Genomic DNA, 14,875 nt, shown 5'->3' on the forward strand with positions numbered 1-14,875 from the left:
GGGTTAGAGTAAACTAATTCGTGCAGGATCTGTTCGCTCAATCAAGTTTGTTCATAGAACTTTAATCAGAAAATCATGTCTTTAACTGTTTAAGTTAACTCGTTCACATTGTACTTAAAATGTCATATCATATTCAATTCAAACATTTACGAGTATTTTATTTAAAATTATGTTTTCTTTTAATTTTTTGTTAGAGATGTTGGTTTGGTTTTTGTGTTCACTTTATAGAGTACTCAATGAGAGAAATTTAGTGTTCGCTCGATCGAGCAGTTCATACAAGACGGTTTTAAAGGTTTATCAGATTGAAGGCACTTTTTCCAAGATGATTTGTTTTTTAACAGATCACATGTGACTACTGTCAAACCAAATACATAATTTACATCATTGAAACACTTACGCCTCAACAACGTTTACAACAACAACAATTTTGTTCAGCGCTGATGCGCATTTTTGGCCATTCAAGAACAGCCATTAAATCCATTGAAAACAACCGTTTGGTGCGGTCTATGGGCTGGAAAAATCATCGGCCCATATTTCTTCAAAGAGAAGTTGGCGCCAATGAACAGCGTACACCCTTTTTGGGTTTTTGGCCGAGCTCCTCCTCCTTTTTGTGGTGTGCGTCTTGATGTTGTTCCACAAATGGAGGAACCTATTGTTTCAAGCCGACTCCGAACGGCAAATATTTTTTATGAGGAGATTTTTCATGGCAGAAATACACTCGGAGGTTTGTCATTGCCTGCCGAGAGGCAACCGCTATTAGAAAAAATTATTTTCTTAATTTTGGTGTTTCACCGAGATTCGAACCTACGTTCTCTCTGAATTCCGAATGGTAGTCACGCACCAACCCATTCGGCTACGGCGGCCGACGCTATCGCGCGTTGATAAACGACTTCTTGATGTCGGAAATTGAAGCCCGTGTTCTCCACAACATTTGGTTCCAATAAGACGACTCTACTTGCCACACCCCGCGAAACAATGGATTTATTGCGTCGCCGTTTCGATGGACAATTTATCTCCCGCCTCGGCCCAATGGATTGGCCACCAAAATCGTATGATATCACACCTTTGCGCTTTTATTTGTGGGGGTATGTAAAGTCTAAATGATTTGTGGATAAACCAGCTTCGATAGATACCTCTAAATTGATCGCACTGTACTGAACATAAACCTACAAGTAGCGATGCGCGAACTATTTTAGTAGGCAATTCATACAGCATCCTCCCGTTGATAACGCCAAATGTTTTTTCATTAGAAAGCTGCATAAACTGATAAACACCAATGGATCATTTGTTTCACTCACCGATGAAATTCAGTTGGTTATGTGGAGCAGGAAAGTCTTTAAAGCCATTGGCAGCGACGGAGCCAGACCGACAACTACTGGATCGGACAGTGTACAGACAGACAATTAACGACATTCATCGGGAGACTCTTACCACCTTCTTAACACGTTCCCTGTCCGCTGAGCCACATATGGTTCAGGAAACGTGCGCCTGATAAGCACTGATACGTTCCTGAGCCATATGTGCGTCAGGGGTATATGAAACTTCTAAAGCAAATTATTCGACTGGACGTAACGGAACTGTACAGTTTCTGCACTGGACGTCCTGGTACGATAATAAAGTAAAGAAAAACGCCGGGACATACGAAAAAATATTTTTATTTTACGCAGAAATCACAAATTATTTTTAATTATTTCTTATTACGACACTCCCAGGCTTATCCAAATCAGCAATCTCGGGTTCACGCCCTATGTAAATATCATAATTCCAGACAAAACCCTCTTCTGTGCACAGTTTATAGATTTTCAAGCCGTATTTATGAGCGGCCGCCGTAGCCGAATGGGTTGGTGCGTGATCACCATTCGGAATTCACTGAGAGGTCGTTGGTTCGAATCTCGATGAAAGCAAAATAATTAAACACATTTTTCTAATAGCGGTCGCCCCTCGGCAGGCAATGGCAAACCTCCGAGTGTATTTCTGCCATGAAAAAGCTCCTCATAAAAAAAAAATATCTGCCGTTCGGAGTCGGCTTGAAACTGTAGGTCCCTCCATTTTGTGGAACAACATCAAGACGCACACCACAAATAGGAGGAGGAGCTCGGCCAAACACGTAACAGAAGTGTACGCGCCAATTATTTATTTTATTTTATTTATGAGCTTTTGATGGGTTGTATTGGCGGAAAGATATCCTGCCTCTAAACGGCATCATCGACTCGTCAATGACGATACATTCACCAGGTGTTAGTAAGCTCTTCCAGTTATTGATAACAAGGTCCAAAAGTGGTTTTATTTTGTACAGACGTTCGTTTTGATCCCTCGGAGCTTCATTATCAACAAAGTGCCAGCAACGTAATATTGACGAGAACCGATTATATGACATGTTTACGTTGTGAAATATTGGACTTGTCGGTCAATTTTGCATTTTTGTATTGGGACAGGGAACGTGTTAAGCTCCCGACCCCCGAATGCCGTCGTCGGAGGCCAACCACTACCCATTTCAGACGAAGCGGTCCAACTTCCCCGAGTCCATCGTAACCTTGGCACAATTACGTTCTGTGTACTGTAGCAGGTTAAACTCCTACCTATCCAGAATTGACCACGTCATACCAAACTTATGTCCGGCATGTGAAGGCATCCCGCACGACACTAACCACCTTTTCACATGCCCCATCTAACACCCCTTTTCCTCTGGACCCATCCTGTCGAAACAGCAAGTTTCCTGGGCCTACCGCTAGAAGAGCTAGGCGAAGACGACCGGCGATTTATACTACACTGACTGGGCAAAGTTACTGCTACAACAACCACAACAACAACGGAGCTTGTATGCTAATGCCAGAACATGAAGGCATATTGGTGGTTAACCACTCGCTGAGGTTGTGGAAACTAGCGTGAAATATGCCCAATGAATTTTTGGGGAATTGACAGTCCTTGGTCGGACTCAAATCTGGGTCCCTGCCGTAGCGCAGAATTGACTTTTGGATAGACGAAGACGGGTCAAAGAGATAAAATTTGTTATGGAACTTGGTGTGTCTAAAAGTGTGCGCACATATTTTCAGGTAGCCAAAGTGGCGTTTAATTTATTTCTTAAGTGTTCAAATGAAGGATGAACTGATGCCAATAATCAAAGCCGTGACACTGGTACAGTGTGATGCGATACCTGGAGATGATATTTACATTTTCACTGATAGCCAGACGGCGATAAAATCCCTCACAAAACAGTCGACAACCTCCAAGGTATCCATGAAATGCCGCGCATCTCTTTACGAGATGGCTGAGTCATTTCACCTAATGATAGCATGGGTTCCTGGCCATTGCGACATTGAGGGGAACTGCAGAGCCGACGAACTAGCGAAAATCGGTACTAAATTGACTGATGAGTGCATATACAATGATATAGGTATACCCTTGCAAACATCTAGACTACGTATACGCGAGGAAATTGTAAGAGTAGCGAATGAAAGATGGCGTAACGAAGCCACTTGCAAAATCGCCCAACAGATGTGACCGACTCTCAATGCTAAACGCACGGAACTTCTGCTAAGAAGAGATAAGCACAGTCTTAATACACTGATTTTAGTTATTACGGGGCACTGCCTAATCGGTAGGCACGCCCAGAGAATGGGTGTGCAAGCACATGACTTCTGCAGAAGTTGTCTAGACGAGGAAGAGGAAGAGACGATCCCGCACTTTCTGTGTCACTGTCTTGCTCTATCCAGACGTAGACTCGCCATTTTGGGCGGACATTTCTTTGACGAAGACGAGAAGACCTCGGCTCTGTCGAAACTGAAGATATTGCGAAATTTTTGAATAAAGGTTAGGTTTTCAAGTTGGCACTACTTTTTTCGTAGATGGTCTTTTTGACAGCTGTCACTTGATTTATGCTCAGTTTGGTTTGCCATTTCATAATGAATAGACTTACACCTGAACAACGTTTGCAAATCGTGCAAATTTATTACGAAAATAATGGTTCGGTTCGCGCGACGCATCGAAGAAAATTTTGTTCAGCGATGAAGCTCACTTTTGGTTGAATGGGTATGTCAATAAGCTAAATTGTCGCATTTGGAGTGAACATAATCCACAAGCCATTGCTGAGACGCCGTTACATCCTCAAAAAGTCACTGTTTGGTGTGCTCTATGGGCAGAGGGAATCATTGGTCCATATTTCTTTAAAAATGAAGCCGGCCATAATGTTACAGTCAATGGAGAGCGCTATAGAGCCATGATTAATGACTTTTTCGTGCCTGAATTGGACGATGTTGATGTGGACGACCTTTGGTTCCAACAAGACGGCGCTACATGCCATACAGCCAACGCAACAATCGATTTATTGAAGGAAACTTTTGGTGAGCGCATTATCTCGCGCCGTGGACCTGTGGCGTGGCCTCCAAGATCGTGCGATATAACACCGCTGGACTATTTCTTGTGGGGCTATGTGAAGTCGCTTGTCTACGCAGATAAGCCCGAGACGATTGACGTCTTGGAAGAGAATATTCGGCGCGTTATTGCTGACATACGGCCCCAATTGCTGCAAAAAGTGGTCGAAAATTGGGCCTCTCGGCTGGAATTTATTCGAGTCAGCCGCGGCGGCCACTTGCCCGAAATAATTTTTAAAACATAATGGCAAACCCTTATCTTTATAATAAAGCTAAATTCTTGGCCATAACATTAAATTATATACGTTTTATTTCATCTTGAAAACCTAACCTCTAAAAAAAACACCCTTTAGTACACATTGGTTTCAAAAGGGATAAGGGCTAGTTCTCCACACGGCATCACAATGGGCCATGAGCCTGAGTGTGTCCTACAATGGACAACCGCTTCAACATAACCCATATTAAATATTTTTTGTGTATCCATTCTTAAAACAGTTTCAAGATTTTAAAGTAACTAAATTAAATCATCGGTTGTCAAGGCACAAGAAATACTCGTATGTCTATAAATATCATACATATATATGTAGATAAATGTAAGTTTTATTGGAAAAAATACAGCCGCGAATTATTGGAAACTAATTTGATGCGGTCGCCGTAGTCGAATGGATTTGGTGCGTGACTACCATTCGAAAGTGCACAGATTCGAGTATCCAGGCATGAAACACCAAATGACACTGGTCACCCCTCGGCAGGTAGTGGCAAACCTCCGAGAGTTTCCTTCTGCCATGAAAAATTACTCACAAAAAACCATGTGCCGGTCGAATTAAAACTGTATGCCCAGCCATTTGAGGAACAACATTGAGAGGCAGATATGAATGCATATAATTTGATGCATTCATATGCAAGTACTCATATCTATGTAAGTATATATATGATAGGTATGCATCCAGACGTCACAATGTCAACAACCTAAAAGCATTATGTACCCAACCAAATAGTAATAATCTTTCATAAAAACTTTTCCTTTTCGAACAATAGGAGAACATAAAGATATGAATAGAATTCGACTTGCATTCAAACGCATACTGTGAGAAGAATAAGTGTTCGCACATACATACCTACATCTCTGTTTACATAAATATAACGAATTTTATCAATCTGTAAGGTTATCACTGCATTTGAGTCATTACCAAGCACGAGTCCGTTTCTTGAGAGAGCGGCAAGACAGTCAAAACAGTCGAGCGCTGACTTCGGAGTGAGTAGTGTGTAAAAAATGAAATATGTTCGCTTTAATTAAATTAAATAACAAATCCGAACGAAAAAATAAGTAAATCTTGTTAATAAAGGCTTATCAGACTAAATGGTGTTCAAGTAAATGTTGCGAGTTGTGTATAAAAAAAAAAAGTAAACTTACACACAACAGCCACAGCTGACGTTTCACGTTGATGAAGCGCTTTATCCATGTCGTCTTCGTCCAGTGCTCGTTGTAACTCCGAGGAATCACTTATTGACTGGTCCAATAAAAATGCTGTGGCTCAGCGCAGTAAAAGTGTACCACGAATGTATGGTTGTATTGATACTTTAGCGGCCGCGTCAACACCTTCGAATAATCAGAATAGCTTTGGAGCATCAGTAACAACACATAATAGCCCACCGCATAGTATCGAATGTGATGTTGCAGTGACGTCGGGTCGTAGAGTAGGTGACGGTTCGTCAGTGGTGAATGTTCGTCAGCACTTAAGACAAAATAGTGATCACAACAGCAGTTGCAATGATCAATATCGTCATGGCCTAACAACGCACCGTTATAGTTATACTGGTGGTGGGAGTAGCGCCGGTGCTCTGCTGCACTTATCAACACCACGACTTGAATCATTCGCGTCACCAACAACCAGAGTGGGTTCATCGTTGTTCGGTGATAGTATGACAGAGATTGTTGTAAGTATACAAAGATACTGTATATTGGGATTGAAATTTGAGTGAATACAATAACAAATTACACTGGTATATAAATAAAGCTTTTTTTACTTAAGAATCTTAATGATTTCGGATTAAAGTAAACAATCTAGATCATCAAAATTTCTCACATCTGGAGAATCCATTAACCGATCAAACAAGTATACTGAATTAAATATTTTTTTTATATCTTTTTTCTTCTTGTCCTTGAAAAAGTTTTGTAAAGGTGTTATTAGTATGTGGTTCTTTAATTCAAATTTATTAAAAAATAAATAAATAATTTATCGGCGTGTATACTTCTGTTAACTCCTCCTCCTAAAGAAGCGACCTACGGTTTTAAGCCGACTCCGAACGGCAAATGGTTCTTATGAGGAGCTTTTTCATGGCAGAAATACACTCGAGGTTTGCCATTGCCTGCCGAGGGGCGATCGCTATTAAAAAAAAAACTTTTTCTATTATTTGAAGTTCATGCACGGATATTCGAACCTACGCACTCCCGAATGGTGGTCACGTACCAACCCATTCGTCTAAGTAAATTCAAATGTATTACCTTAACAATTTTTGTTATAATATAAAGAAAACCAACTTATGATATCACACAAATCTATTCTTTGTGGACCGCTTTGTTAAACGTTCCTTGGGTATCGTCAATGCAGAAATGCATATTTTTATTCCCATGCGCATAACTTTTATGTTTATCGGAGCAATTGTTTCAATGATAACTTAAATTTTTTCTAGATACCCTTTTTTACAATATAAATCGAAATTTTCGTATTTTTGAAAAAAAAAAATGTTTTGTTTAGTCTGTAAATATCTAGAAAACGTTAAATTTTTATTGAAAAAATGAATTACCTTTGATTCGATGTACAATTTGTTTTCATCGGTTTCTCCAGATATTAGAAATTTGAATGAAATGTTATTCGGTAATATCTCGAAAACTACATAATATTAAGGGTGTCTTCTGGTCTCGAGGCCCTGAAATGAAGGGTTTTTTTGGGGATTGATTGTGACAAATCCTGTGAATATTTAAAAAAAAATTTTTTTTTATTTTAAAGGTACATGTCTTGGCTTTTAAAAAATGGTTTTGACTTTGAAAAAAATTAACACCCGCGACCTTGAAATGGCGCTGAAGACGTCCACCTCCAAACGAAACAGGTCTCCATTTTGGTCACGGTTTTCCCACCTGGGTAATCAGAAAGCAAAAATTAGATATGCGTTGTCTTCAGAGTTGCCCTGGTTAAGTTTTCCCGTGACAGATTTTTTTTTTTTAATTTTTTTCAAAAGTTATGCAACAATTTGCAAAAAAAATTTTTTTTTGCTTATTTTTTGAACTTTAAAAGGTTATAAAAATGGAATGAAAAAAAATTTCAAAAATCGTACACGGGGAAACTTAGCGGTAAGTTTTCCGAACCTTTTAAGACCAAAACCATTGAAATCGGAGTATAACTACTATGAAAAGTGTGACCAAAATGCTTAAAAAACACGATTTTCGGGGAAACGCGTTTAAAGATAAAGTTTATGATAAAACGGCCGGAGGAGGGTACACTTCGGTGCCCAGAAAAATGTGAAAAAATGCGATTTTCAAAAAATCCTTTCTGTGGCGTATTCTCGCATACACATACAACAAAATTATGCAAAAAAAAAAAAATCGATTTTTTTTTCGCTGGAGACCAGAAGACCCCCTTAAGAAAAAAATTATGTGGATTTTCGGACTCTGCGGATGATTTTACATAGGGATTGATTTTTTCGGCCATATTCGGTGATATTGTGTTAGATAGATTCGAACGTTTATTCTTATATATATAAAAAAAGTGTGTACCCGTGTGTATGCACATAGATGCATATATGAAGCATTTAAAAGTAAATATTATAACAAAGGTCTCCTCATGGATGCTAACAATTTAGACTGTTGGGTCAAAGAATCAATCACGTTTTGCTATCGGTGCGTAGATGTAAATGAGGAAGTCGGCAAATAAATTCACATCGATATTTACTTTGGTGAGAGCGACGCATAATAGTGTGAAAATTACTAATTCACGAGAAATTATTTCGGCCACACTTAAGAGAAATATCTTTCTTACATTCAGACACTTTCACTTCACAAGGTTTATATCAGAGCAATTTCTTCTGACGATAAAAAGGCCTTTAATTATGAAAAATATTTGTAAGAAAACTGTGCCAGTGTCACATTAGTTTCTAGCCTTTATTAGTGAGCTTATTTGGATGACTTCTGATCACTTCGGGAAACGGTTCGACTTCTTGCAAATGTCTAGGAGGATACCTGCACAAGTTTTTTTTATCGAGAAGTATTGTATTAACAAGTCCGTGCTGACTTTCGTTTATTGCATCCCAATAGCATTCAGTGAACACATCGGTATTGCGGCAACGCTTCTCTACTTTTATACCCGAGCGCTTATGCTCAAAAGTATTATAAGTATAATTTTGTTCACATAACTGTTGTATGTCACAGATCGATGAGATGAGTTGATTTAGCCCTGTTTGCCTGCCCATTCATCTGACCGTGCGCACTATGGTTTAAACAAAAATTAATATATTTCATTGAAACTTGGCTTGGCTTGCTCTTTGTCCAAGGTAGTTTAATATTGAAAATGATCGAAGTCCGTCATAAAACAACAGTAATTTTCAAAAAAGAAAAAAGTTATATTTCTGCCAGCAAGAGGAAGCGGGCGACCGCGGTAATAGCGCTAACACACGAAATTTAGCGAAGTCCTCAACCATCTGTGCGATCCTTCTGCCAGAAAAATGTGAGACACCGATGGCGCTCCAAGCAGTAAGAAGGAGTTGTTCCTAAGCAACGACTACTTAGGACTAGTAGCGGCAGGCTAATCACCTACCCTGTCAGAAATCAAACACAGATTAACGAAACCAACGCAAGACTGAGTCTTGTCGAGGCCCTATGCTCCCGAGAGGAGTGAACAAGGAAAAAAAATTAGTTTATTAAAAACAACGCAAATTTGGTACAAATGATAAGCTCAAGAAAATAAATACGACGCAAGAAAAATTTTAATCAGATATACATAAATAATCATTCCTTCGACGGCGGTCGAAGAGTGCAGGTTCGAATCTCCATGCATGAAACACCAAAGGACAGAAAAGTTTTTTCTAATGGCGGTCACAACTCGGCAGGCAATGGTAAACCTCCGAGTGTATTTCTGCCATGAAAAAGCTCTTCATAAAAAATCTCATCTGCCGTTCGGAGTCGGCTTAAACCTGTAGGTCCGTCCATTTGTGGAACAACATCAAGACGCTCGCACCTAAAATAGGTATTAGCGCCAATTACACAGGTCTGCAAAAAAATGAGTTCGGAATGTTCTATAAAAGTGTAGTATCATTTCCGAAGTAATTTTTTGCGTAGAATCCGAATCCGGGGTTTAAATTGCTCTATCACGTCAGGATTTTGAGATATCCTAACCCAAATGTGCAAAAAACACTGTTTTTTCCCATTTTTGAGGTTATGTAGCTACGCAGATTTTGTTCTTCATAAAAAAGTAAGCATAGTATTTCAAAGTATAAGTCTTCCTCTTTTAAATGCCGTTGAGTTTGCTTAAATATCTTTATTTTTCACTGAGATATCGCATTTTGAAGTTTCCATGTTTGTGAATTTTTCGATATTCGAAAATCCATTGAGATAACATGAGACGTGATACGGTCGATTACATAGTCGCACAAAAAAAATAAAAAAAACTTCAAAATGCGATATCTCAGTGAAAAATAAAGATATTTATGAATGAATTAAAGCTTTCTTCTATACTCTAAAGGTAGATGATCTACGAAATTCGCATGAACCCACATCCGAGTTGCTCGATTATTGCAAACGCAAGGTAAAATAAATCAAAGCTTTCTTTGTTATTTCAGCTCCGCTAATTACATCCGTTTGAATACATATTTCATTTCTAGTTTCTTCGTCCGTTTATCATAGTATTATCCCTTGTCGGCGTGAATCCTATACCAACTGATACATCAAAGATTCTCTGCTTCTTAAATTACTTTCAAGCTTTTTTGGTGCTGCTGATACTATTATTTGGATATTTTCTACAATATTTATGCTCATATCGGTAATGGCCTTATTTCATACATATTATTTATTATTGCTACTGACTTTTTTGTTTTCACTTTTAGTGGTGATCGTGGCTTTATAGCGCACGATCAGGATCTAATCATTGATCCGAATTCAAATGCGACATACACTGTGGGTCAATTATTGTTTGGTCACATTTTCCCCAACACGCTTGACTTTTGTAGCTTCGTATCAGCTGTTATGGTTTTTAAAATTCTCGATCAAGAGCAATTACAGAATTTGATCGAGCGCGTATTTCTCACCACCTTAGAACCGCGTCGCTTGTGCAAAATACTGTGGCTATATTTGTGGTGTGGAATCATATTATTGGCCCTACTCTTCGCATACACGGCTCCTTCTGTGATTTTGCAGTCGCGCATCATTCAAGTCAAATGGTTCACAGGAATATTGGCCGATTGGGAATTGGCGACCAAGGTAAAGATTTTTTAAAATGCGCGCCTTTTTTTTGCTTATAAACATTTCTTTTTTTATTTATACCCACAGATTGTGCTGATTGGCACGCTTTTCGTGCAAGATTTGGTTGAAGTGGTAATCATATCCAACTATTGTGTCCAGTGTTATTTGTTGCGGGTGCACATATCTTCGCTGTCCCACAAACTTTTGATGCATTCCATTGAGACGATCGATTGGATGCGGGTAATTAAACATACTATATTCGGTTGGCTTTTTCGGTTTACATTCACATGAGTTCACAGTCTCTAACTATCCTTAGTATATAGTTTGTTGTGAATAATCATCGTTCTCGTCCATGGCAATTAAATCGTGAAAATGTTCCTTTGCGATAAGACTAAACATTGTTAAAGACGACACCTATTTTGCGTTCCCACGGCAGTCGGTTCTACATTACCGGAACTACACGGATTTATATCCGGCTAAGGACTGTCACTCCAGCAGCATTTCACGAACATGTTTGCTATAACAACAACATCTTGCGGATAGCATTTTCGTATTCAAATATTTAGCGAAACTGCAATCACTGACCCATTTGGTAAACCTGTAGTCTCTTCAAGCTCGTTTCCCTTCACTCGCCGGTCGTTCAAAATCTTATCGTGGACTTTATCGATCACTTCTAGTGTGGTAGCATCACCTTCATTTTGTGTTGGCATTATTATTATATCTGGCCCAAGTGAACTACGGCATCTTATGTGGTTGTTGTTGTAGCAGTTAACTTTGTGGTCTATTGTGCTTGCTCGCGAGCCTATAATTGGCGACTTCTGATGAATTTGAGCAACTTCTCAGACTCCTTGAGCTACTCACCAATTAGTTTAAAGTTGCGCTACCTGGATGTGCGAGTATTCGCCTTGCGGAGCAGCGTATTTGCGGAGGAGGCGTTTTGTCGTTTTATTGTCTAGCTCACAAAAAGCAGACGCGGTTTTCTAGTAATCGTAGTTGCCTGAAATGATAACAAGACTACCTTGGCCCCAATTAGAATTCAGTGAGAACTCATAAGTCTTCTTTATCCTAGGTAGGTAGGTAGTTAGATGAAATGGTTGAAGTGCGAGTTTAACACTCCTCAAGTAGCACTAAAGCGCCGTTTTGATACCATTATGAAACCCCCCACAGGCAGATATCTTCAGCCAGCCAGAGTTGTTGATATAATGGAGAATATTGATGGGATCTAGTTTGGCGCACTGGAGCCTACTTGATGCTCTTCTAGAAGCAGGGAATGAACTATGTTTGCCTGCATTTGCCCTGGCCCCCTATCGAGTGCCGTATGAATTCCGTGTCTTCCCAGTCGTTGATAATTGCTTTTACGTGGACTTTGGCTTTTGTGCTAACATAATGGATGGTTCCACTCAATGGTGAAGAGTTCCCATAATAACTTTAGAACTTTTGTGTGAGTTAATTTATTGTTTTTTCGAGCACCCGATTTAACTTTCTCGTGGGTGCCTTTTACAAAACCCCGTCATAGCAAAACTAATTTTCAGAGACATATTTAGTCAACCTCGTATCATAAATATTTCCGAAATATCTTAACTACATACATATATACATACATTATTTATCGATAACTCTTTCATTTCGTAGGAGGTGCTCGAATTTCATAAGCTATTGGATCACCTCAATCGTTACGCCGCTGTGCCTGTGTGCTTCTTAACGATTATGAATTTGGCGTATGCATTCGCTGGCTTAATATATATTTTCAATGATTTAGATTTTCATTATTCCGCATTGGAAATTGTAGTCTTAAATATATTCAATGTGCTATTATGGCTATTGCTGGGCGTAATACCGTTTGTCTTGGCTGCTTCGGTGACGCAGGCGTGTCAAAAGGCCCAAACCAACGGTCATCACATCAGAACTCGTCCATTTGTATATCACAGCACGTCATCGGATGATTTGAACTCAACTCTATTGTTTTCATCGTCTTTACAAATGTCTGCTAAAATTTTTAAAATGCCAATCCAACCAAACTATATTTGCTGTGCCCTATTAGCCATAACGATACTTGTTTTGACCCTCGGCATGTGCCTCAATCCATCAATCATTGGTATTTTGTAATAAATTAACAAATATACAGATAAGTAAAAATTTTTTACAAAATTGTATTATAAAATTAAAATTTGTGAAAATTTCTTAATGTCCTTACTAATCCTTGTTAAATAGGCTTAGGGAAATAAAGAAATGTAATTTACGCTTACATGTACGTACAGTGCTGGATAAAAATTTATGGTATTACGAGTAAATCATACATATAGAAAAATGTTATAAAAAAAGAGGTTGTCTGTAAAGTCGGTTTACTGACGATAGTTTAACGTGATAACGTCATAAGAAAATACTGATTGAGTGGTTGCATTTTTCAAAAGAAAATTTTAATTTTATTTGTTTGATAGATATTTTGTATGAATATAGAGAATGAGGTAACATTAACATAACATAATATACTTTAACATAACATAACATAACATAACATAACATAACATAACAACATAGCATAACATAACATAACATAACATAACATGACATAACATAACATAACATAACATAACATAACATAACGCTCTCGCTTGCAGTTCAAGCACATTAGCTTACATTTGCTTGCGTACGGAATAGATTCGTATATTTTTGATATGTCCATATGATTTGTATGCATCTTTACATATAGATTTGTTCGTTTTGAAAATTCCGCGAAATTGTATATGTATATGCATGTTTATATACATATATTAGTATACAACATATCTTATAAGGTATATGGTAAATATTACCATACATTTTTTCCTTCATATATAATAAAAAAATTAATAATAATAACATTAAAACAACAGGTATTAGCTATTAACAAACTTGGTTTTATTTTAAATTCTTCAAGTGAATCAAATTAATAATAATCAATAAGAAGGCATATGCAAATACAAATACGTGAATTTATATATGTACATATGCGCATATACATACATATATACGCTCACTTAAGTAGGAGAGAGCAAGATGTCGAACGTTGCCGTTCGTTTGCTTTGTTTGCTTTGTCGTTCGTTCCGCGCTTTCGCTTGCAGTTCATTCAAGGTAACGGCAATGAGCAAGGTAACGACAAATGAGCAAGGTAACGGCAATGAGCAAGGTAACGACATATGAGCAAGGTAACGACATATGAGCAAGGTAACGACACATTTTTTCGTGCGTGCAGCCTGTTAAATCGAATTATAAGACGTTATCACGTCAAAAAGAACTGATATGCGATAAATATTATTTTCTGGTAAGTAGAATGAAGGGTGCCAAGGCACAAAATTATATATCACAATTATTAAAATTAATTTTAAACTAATTGGTACTCAATGTTTGTAGCAAAAGTTCCGGGTGGTTGCAAAATTAAGAAAACTAAAAAAGATTTTGGCAAAATTTATTTATCTTACCCAAAATAGCTACCTTCGGACCCTATACACAGTTTCGCACGCTCCAAAAACATTTGAATTATTTAATTATTTAACATGTTCAGGATGACGAGCGTCGCTAGTGTCTTCATTGTTTTATAGTGCGCTCCTTTCAAGGGTTAGGGGTAGTCAGAGGCCCGAAAAAATGATGATTTTCAATTTTTTTTACAAAAATAAAAACATAGCATTAATACATAATTTTTCGACTTGACTTTAGCAAAATTACAAAAAAAAAACAATAATAATAATAATTGTAAAAGTTATAGCTGTTTGTGTGGAGCCCGTTTCTCCAGAACTCGCTTGCGGTGATCATCACAAGTCCTTGGAGATTCATCTAAAATCAATCGGACAAGAGAAATTAGTTTTATTAATAGATAATCTTGTGCCTGATCGAAGCTTTTTTTCAAAATTAACAATATGGCGGCCTCAGGAAGTATTTTAAAATTTTCGAGTAAAAGCCGACAATTAATTGTTAAAAAAAATCGAAATTTTAGAAAAAAATCCTTCGATCAGGTACGAGTTTTTTATATTTTTCAAAAGCATTATAAATTTTATTGAAATCTACCAAGCGGTTTTTA

At 38.0% G+C, this 14,875-nt stretch overlaps 1 protein-coding gene across 1 annotated transcript; it reads left to right on the forward strand.

The window, feature by feature from the left end:
- The first annotated feature begins 5,591 nt into the window (after positions 1 to 5,591).
- Positions 5,592 to 13,066, forward strand: LOC129245898 (uncharacterized). Its single transcript, XM_054884334.1, has 6 exons — positions 5,592 to 6,308; positions 10,106 to 10,168; positions 10,245 to 10,402; positions 10,467 to 10,839; positions 10,909 to 11,061; positions 12,454 to 13,066. Exons 1-6 carry the CDS (start codon positions 5,832 to 5,834, stop codon positions 12,925 to 12,927), a joined length of 1,698 nt encoding a protein of 565 aa, XP_054740309.1. The 5' UTR covers positions 5,592 to 5,831; the 3' UTR covers positions 12,928 to 13,066.
- Positions 13,067 to 14,875: the final 1,809 nt, after the last annotated feature.

This window comes from Anastrepha obliqua, chromosome 4, assembly GCF_027943255.1.
Source record: "Anastrepha obliqua isolate idAnaObli1 chromosome 4, idAnaObli1_1.0, whole genome shotgun sequence".
NCBI classification, from domain to species: Eukaryota; Metazoa; Arthropoda; class Insecta; order Diptera; family Tephritidae; genus Anastrepha; species Anastrepha obliqua.